Consider the following 6761-nt stretch of genomic DNA (forward strand, 5'->3'; position numbering starts at 1 on the left):
TTTAGTAGAGACGGGGTTTCACCATGTTGACCAGGATGGTCTCGATCTCTTGACCTCGTGATCCACCCGCCTCGGCCTCCCAAAGTGCTGGGATTACAGGCTTGAGCCACCGCGCCCGGCTGGGATGTTATTTTCTACCACTCTCTAGATCCTGCTCCTTTTTGTGCAGACCTTCCCATATGTTGGATAGGACTCTGGGTGGGGGTAGTGAGGAAGCTGAGCTTCAGAGACTTCTTGTGGGCCTCCATTCCTCAAACTAAATCTTTTGGGTATCAGAAATTTGGGGAGAAGGTTGTATGCTCTGACCACGGAGCCTTTGTTAAATCTCAGCTCTGATGATTGAAAAAATAATTATGATTGAGGGAGTAATCAAGTTCCTCTCACAGTATTACTTTCATGTTTGTCTTGGTTTTCTTGATTAGGACTTTAGGGGGCCTCTTGGGAACTGTGTCATCCCAGAGTAGGTGGCATTTAGATCTGTGGCCAGGTAACTGGGGAGGCTTCTATGAGGACAGTCTTTCCCCGATACCTTTCTCAACCCCGCCCCCTCCCCTGCCACTTCCTGTCTGTCCTATGTTGGCAGCTGGGTGCCCTGGGCTGGCTTCTGCGGTCAGGAGCCATTTTCCCTCTCCTCAGTGGGTGAGGCACTCCCTTCTCTCCACTCCTTTCTCTACTCCTCCCACCCCCACTTTAGGCGGGGGTGGCTTGGGAAGAGGGAGAGAGAGGAGGGAGGAAGGAGTCAGAGCTGGTGTGAATGTCTGTTACAAAGGAAGCTGCCTCCTGGCCCTCTCTTTCCCTTCTGTGCCCCTTCCCACCTTTCCTTGCCCTGGAGCTTTCGGTATTACCCCCGGCTTTGTGTGTGCTTCCAGCCAGGGGAGGAGGTGGAGCCAGATGGGAGGAGGATTGCTGGGGGTTGGCGCAGGGGGAGATGGTGACAGCTGGGCTGATTTGGGCCCCTAGGGAGAAGAGGCTGCTGACCCAGGAGAAGCTGAGGAGGAACATTAGGGTTGGAGATGGGGAAAGGCAATTGTATTTTAGGAGTGGGGATGAGATTGGGCTGGCAGCTGAACCTAGGACTTGGAGGTTCTGGTTAATTTAAGCAGTGATGACTTCAAAGTGGTCAGAGAAGGGTGTGGTTTCCCAGACCCCTGAACTGATCCTGTTGTGGGAATGTGGTAAGGGTATCTTCTATAGTTTTTGCCTTCTGAATGGGACCTTTCATTCTCATTCCCTGGTTTATAGAATAGTTGGTGGCCAGTTACAGAAGGCCTAAACCTAGTTCTCTTAGTTAGCGAAGTCTAAGCAGCTTGATTAAGCTGTACTGGTGAATACCTAGAAGACTGCTGGTAGGAACGGGAGAGAGGAGGCAGGGGTCTGGACAGCTGCCCGAGGTGGGCCTGGTCTGGCCTGGCAGGCCTATTTCGGGTATATACAGCTCTCTCTTTGTCTGTTTTTGTCCTGGGTATCAGCTTCCTTCTCTACAGAGTATAGCAGTTCTCTTCAGAGGAATCTGGGACAAGAGGTGGGGAATAAAGTCTGAAGCCTCTGGATTAGGCCCTAACCTTTTGCTATTGATCTTTTCCCTGCCTGCCACTCTTTTGTCTAATATATGTAGAAAATGAAGAGGACCCAGAAGAGGATTTGTCAGAAACAGAGACTCCAAAGCTCAAGAAGAAGAAAAAGCCTAAGAAACCTCGGGACCCTAAAATCCCTAAGAGCAAGCGCCAAAAAAAGGAGGTGTGTGGGTGATTGAATGTTATGGGGAATGAGAGGAAGAAGGGAGGAGCTCTGAGAAGGGTTGAAGGGCTGAGGACATTTGTTTCCTTCTCAGGAGTGGTGGGCCAGGTTCTGGGGATGAGCCTCAGGGCTGTCCTGAGGTCAGCATGTGTGTAGCATGTGTGTGTCTGTCTCCCTCTCCCCCCCTTTCCCTGCTCCAGCGTATGCTCTTATGCCGGCAGCTGGGGGACAGCTCTGGGGAGGGGCCAGAGTTTGTGGAGGAGGAGGAAGAGGTGGCTCTGCGCTCAGACAGTGAGGGCAGCGACTATACCCCTGGCAAGAAGAAGAAGAAGAAGCTTGGACCTAAGAAAGAGAAGAAGAGCAAATCCAAGCGGAAGGAGGAGGAGGAGGAGGATGACGATGATGATGACTCAAAGGTGCCTGGACCTCCATCCTCTTCTTCGTACTGTTAGCCATTGTCCTTTTGTTGCCTAGACACTCTGCTGACCTTTAGAACACTTTCTCTTCTTTTTCTCTTAATTCTGTTGCTTTGGTCTTGCAACACAAATTTGCTTAGCAAGTGTGGAGATGAGGTGGCAGGTCCTTAACTTTGCTCTTTCTGCAGGAGCCTAAATCATCTGCTCAGCTCCTGGAAGACTGGGGCATGGAAGACATTGACCACGTGTTCTCAGAGGAGGATTATCGAACCCTCACCAACTACAAGGCCTTCAGCCAGTTTGTCAGGTAAAACAGGAGGGGCTTGGGGAAGGGGGAGGAGAGTCTTTCTATTGTCTCTTCTTACTTCACTTTCTTTTATTCTTACATATTTCCCTCTATTCTTGTCCACTGCTCCACTAGACCCCTCATTGCTGCCAAAAATCCCAAGATTGCTGTCTCCAAGATGATGATGGTTTTGGGTGCAAAATGGCGGGAGTTCAGTACCAATAACCCCTTCAAAGGCAGTTCTGGGGCATCAGTGGCCGCTGCAGCAGCGGCAGCGGTGGCCGTGGTGGAGAGCATGGTGACAGCCACTGAGGTTGCACCACCACCTCCCCCTGTGGAGGTGCCTATCCGCAAGGCCAAGACCAAGGAGGGCAAAGGTGAAATGGGGTTCAAATGGGAACCGGGGGCATCTAATGTGGGCCTAGGGTGCCAGAGACAGAGCACGGGAATGCTGTTCTGTTCGCCCTAAAGTAGGAGATACAGATAGGAGGGAGGAATGAGTCTTGGGTTTAGGAGGGAAAATTTGGGAATTTGGATGTTGGGAAGCAAGCTTAGGTGGGGAAGATTTTATTTTCCCTGTTTTTGGTCTTGTGGTATATATTTGGATGTATCCTGATTTTAGGTCCCAATGCTCGGAGGAAACCCAAGGGCAGCCCTCGTGTACCTGATGCCAAGAAGCCTAAACCCAAGAAAGTAGCTCCCCTGAAAATCAAGTTAGGAGGTTTTGGTTCCAAGCGTAAGAGATCCTCGGTGAGAGCCCAGCCTGTCACTTTAGGGAGGGTGCCATGTCTGATAGAAAGGATGTGACCTTATGTCAGGACCTGTCCTTCATAGTAGGCACGTAAGAATGTGGTGAGTTGCCCACAGAACAAGAGACTAGGCTCCCTATATAACGGTGCTTGCTGGGATTCTAGTATCTACAGTGAGAGAGTACTCCCCTCCTTGCCCCTTTCTCCATCCCCTTGGCTTGAACGTCTAACCTTATTCTCTTTCGCTCTGCCAGAGTGAGGATGATGACTTAGATGTGGAATCTGACTTCGATGATGCCAGTATCAATAGCTATTCTGTTTCCGATGGTTCCACCAGCCGTAGTAGCCGCAGTCGCAAGAAACTCCGAACTACAAAGAAGAAAAAGAAAGGTGTGTTTCTCTTCTGTATATTTGTGATGGGACGAGGTGGGAATGATTGGGGAAGAATCTCCCTAAGGAGATAGGGGTTGGGGGGTGGGGGGAGGTAGTTTTTTTCTAATAACTGGGCTTTCCCTCTTCCTTGCCCAGGCGAGGAGGAGGTGACTGCTGTGGATGGTTATGAGACAGACCACCAGGACTATTGCGAGGTGTGCCAGCAAGGCGGTGAGATCATCCTGTGTGATACTTGTCCCCGAGCTTACCACATGGTCTGCCTGGATCCCGACATGGAGAAGGCTCCCGAGGGCAAGTGGAGCTGCCCACACTGCGTGAGTGTCTGGCTGTTGTGGCCCCTTGGAGCCCATGAGAGGAAGGGTGGGACAGTAAAGCTCTTTGGGGCCTGGATGGAAATAGAAATGCTGGTGCTGCGGGTTGTGAGCTTTGGGAAGCATTTGAATGGGTGGGAATGATGGAGGCACTGGCTTCAGACTTCGGTGGGTGGGCGGGTGGGTGGTAATAACGTGAATCTGTGGTCTTTTACTGCAGGAGAAGGAAGGCATCCAGTGGGAGGCTAAAGAGGACAATTCAGAGGGTGAGGAGATCCTAGAAGAGGTTGGGGGAGACCTCGAAGAGGAGGATGACCACCATATGGAATTCTGCCGGGTCTGCAAGGATGGTGGGGAGCTGCTCTGCTGTGACACCTGTCCTTCATCCTACCACATCCACTGCCTGAATCCCCCACTTCCAGAGATCCCCAACGGTGAATGGCTCTGTCCCCGTTGTACGGTGAGTGACTGATCTCAGCCAGGGCAGAAGACGTGGAAAGTGTAGTCTTTTTTTTTTTTTTTGAGACGGAGTTTTGCTCTTGTTACCCAGGCTGGAGTGCAATGGCGCGATCTCGGCTCACCGCAACCTCCGCCTCCTGGGTTCAGGCAATTCTCCTGCCTCAGCCTCCTGAGTAGCTGGGATTACAGGCACACACCACCATGCCCAGCTGATTTTTTGTATTTTTAGTAGAGACGGGGTTTCACCGTGTTGACCAGGATGGTCTCGATCTCTCGACCTCGTGATCCACCCGCCTCGGCCTCCCAAAGTGCTGGGATTACAGGCTTGAGCCACCGCGCCCGGCTAAGTGTAGTCTTTTCTATGTAGGGTATTGTCAGACTGGGGTGCAGGGGAGGAACTATGAGCTTTTTAGTCCTGAGACGGGTATTTTCCTTTATCCTGTGGTGTTGGGATACTTTTGTCCTGGGAAAATGCAGGACTAACTTCAAACAGAGAAGTAGATGTTTTGCCAGCTCTCTTGGAGGAGATGAAGCAATGTTTTTCTAGCTGAGAATGTTTGTCCCTGTGTTGACACTCTGCCTCAGGGTCTTGGTAGCTCACAGTGTTTTTGATGTTTTTGTTAAAAAAAATTTTTTTTGGAGACAAGGTCTCACTCTTATCCAGGCTAGGCTGCAGTGGTGTGATCATAACCCACTGCAGCCTCCAACTCTTGGGCTCAAATGATCCTCCTGTTTCAGCATCTCGCTGAGTAGCTAGGAGTACAGGTGCATGCCACCACATCCAGGTAATTAAAAAAAAAAAAAAATATTCTCGGCCGGGTGTGGTGCTCACACCTGTAATCCGAGCACTTTGGAGGCCAAGGCGGGCAGATCACCTGAGGTCGGGAGTTCAAGACTAGCCTGACCAACATGGTGAAACCCCGTCTTTAAAAAAAAAAAAAAAAATTAAAAAAAAATTCTCTGTAGAGACAGGGTCTCCCTATGTTGCCCAGGCTGGTCTTGAACTCTTAGTTTCAAACCACTGTGCCCCCTTGTCCTCCCTAAGTGCTGGCATTACTGGTGTATACCACCATGCCAGCCAGTTTAGAATGTTTAGTAGGGCCAATTACTGCTTTTAGATTGCTTAAGGGAAGAATTCTGTGCTCTAAGTCTGTTGATTTCCTGTGCCCACTGGTTCTGGATTATTGTTAAAGTCTAACTACTGGCTCTGTTAAGCAGATAGGAGTGATGGTGGCACACAAGCCCTGGATGATGTCCAGAAATGGAGAGGGAATTCTATCACAGGTTGAGCACGCTAATCCAAAAATGTGAAATCCGAAACACTTCTGGTCCCAGTCATTTCAGATGAGGGGTCCTCAACCTGCATTCTCTCTCTGGAGGAGTCCTGGGATTAAATTTTATTTGAAATGTGATTTTAATCGTCCTTTGATGAAGTTGAGACTGTGGGCTGTCCCTTCTCCTCTCATGGTTATGATTTGGGATTAGGTTGTCTCTTTTTCTCTCAGTGTCCAGCTCTGAAGGGCAAAGTGCAGAAGATCCTTATCTGGAAGTGGGGTCAGCCACCGTCTCCCACACCAGTACCTCGGCCTCCAGATGCTGATCCCAGTACACCCTCCCCAAAGCCCTTGGAGGGGCGGCCAGAGCGGCAGTTCTTTGTGAAGTGGCAAGGCATGTCTTACTGGCACTGCTCCTGGGTGTCTGAACTGCAGGTAAGCCTAGCATAGGTTGGAGATGTCGGGGCTATGATGAAGAGGGTAGTGGTAAAACAGCCTCGTGGATAGAAGGAATGAACACGGCTTCTTGGTGGCTGATTTTCTCTTTCCACTCGAAGCTGGAGCTGCACTGTCAGGTGATGTTCCGAAACTATCAGCGGAAGAATGATATGGATGAGCCACCTTCTGGGGACTTTGGTGGTGATGAAGAAAAGAGCCGAAAGCGGAAGAACAAGGACCCTAAATTTGCAGAGATGGAGGAACGCTTCTATCGCTATGGGATAAAACCTGAGTGGATGATGATCCACCGGATCCTTAACCACAGGTACCAGATGGGCACATGGGAGATAGGCAGTTTCCAGGGGAGACCCTGCTAAAGGGATTGGGAAAGTGGATGTCACCAATAACTTAGCCTTGGAAGACACTTTTTTTTTTTTTTTTTTTTTGAGTCAGAGTCTTGCTCTGTCGGCAGTGGCATAATCTCAGCTCACTGCAACCTCCGCCTCATGGGTTCAAGCGATTCTTCAGCCTCAGCCTCCCAAGTAGCTGGGACCACAGGAGCATGGCACCACACCTGGCTAACTTTTTTGTATTTTTAGTAGAGACGGGGTTTCACCATGTTGGCCAGGATGGTCTCGATCTCTTGACCTCGTGATCCGCCCGCCTCAGCCTCCCAAAGTTCTGGGATTACAGGCTTG

The 6761-nt window shown here is 50.3% G+C and overlaps 1 protein-coding gene across 8 annotated transcripts in view; it reads left to right on the forward strand.

Annotated features, from left to right (window-relative positions):
- The window catches only part of CHD4 (chromodomain helicase DNA binding protein 4), a 37421-nt gene that overhangs the window by 3655 nt on the left and 27005 nt on the right, over positions 1-6761 (forward strand). For 5 of the 8 annotated variants that reach the window (XM_017546118.2, XM_017546114.2, XM_017546116.2 and 2 more), the window contains exons 3-12: positions 1616-1737; positions 1938-2153; positions 2342-2460; positions 2575-2816; positions 3062-3189; positions 3443-3578; positions 3717-3895; positions 4113-4352; positions 5857-6060; positions 6183-6388. In XM_017546118.2, the coding sequence (XP_017401607.1) occupies positions 1616-1737; positions 1938-2153; positions 2342-2460; positions 2575-2816; positions 3062-3189; positions 3443-3578; positions 3717-3895; positions 4113-4352; positions 5857-6060; positions 6183-6388 (1792 nt within the window). The remainder of the gene's footprint in view (positions 1-1615; positions 1738-1937; positions 2154-2341; positions 2461-2574; positions 2817-3061; positions 3190-3442; positions 3579-3716; positions 3896-4112; positions 4353-5856; positions 6061-6182; positions 6389-6761) is intronic. The other 3 variants (XM_017546119.2, XM_017546120.2, XM_017546121.2) reach the window with 2 other exon arrangements.

The sequence above is a fragment of the Cebus imitator genome, unplaced genomic scaffold, assembly GCF_001604975.1.
Source record: "Cebus imitator isolate Cc_AM_T3 unplaced genomic scaffold, Cebus_imitator-1.0 Scaffold187, whole genome shotgun sequence".
NCBI classification, from domain to species: Eukaryota; Metazoa; Chordata; class Mammalia; order Primates; family Cebidae; genus Cebus; species Cebus imitator.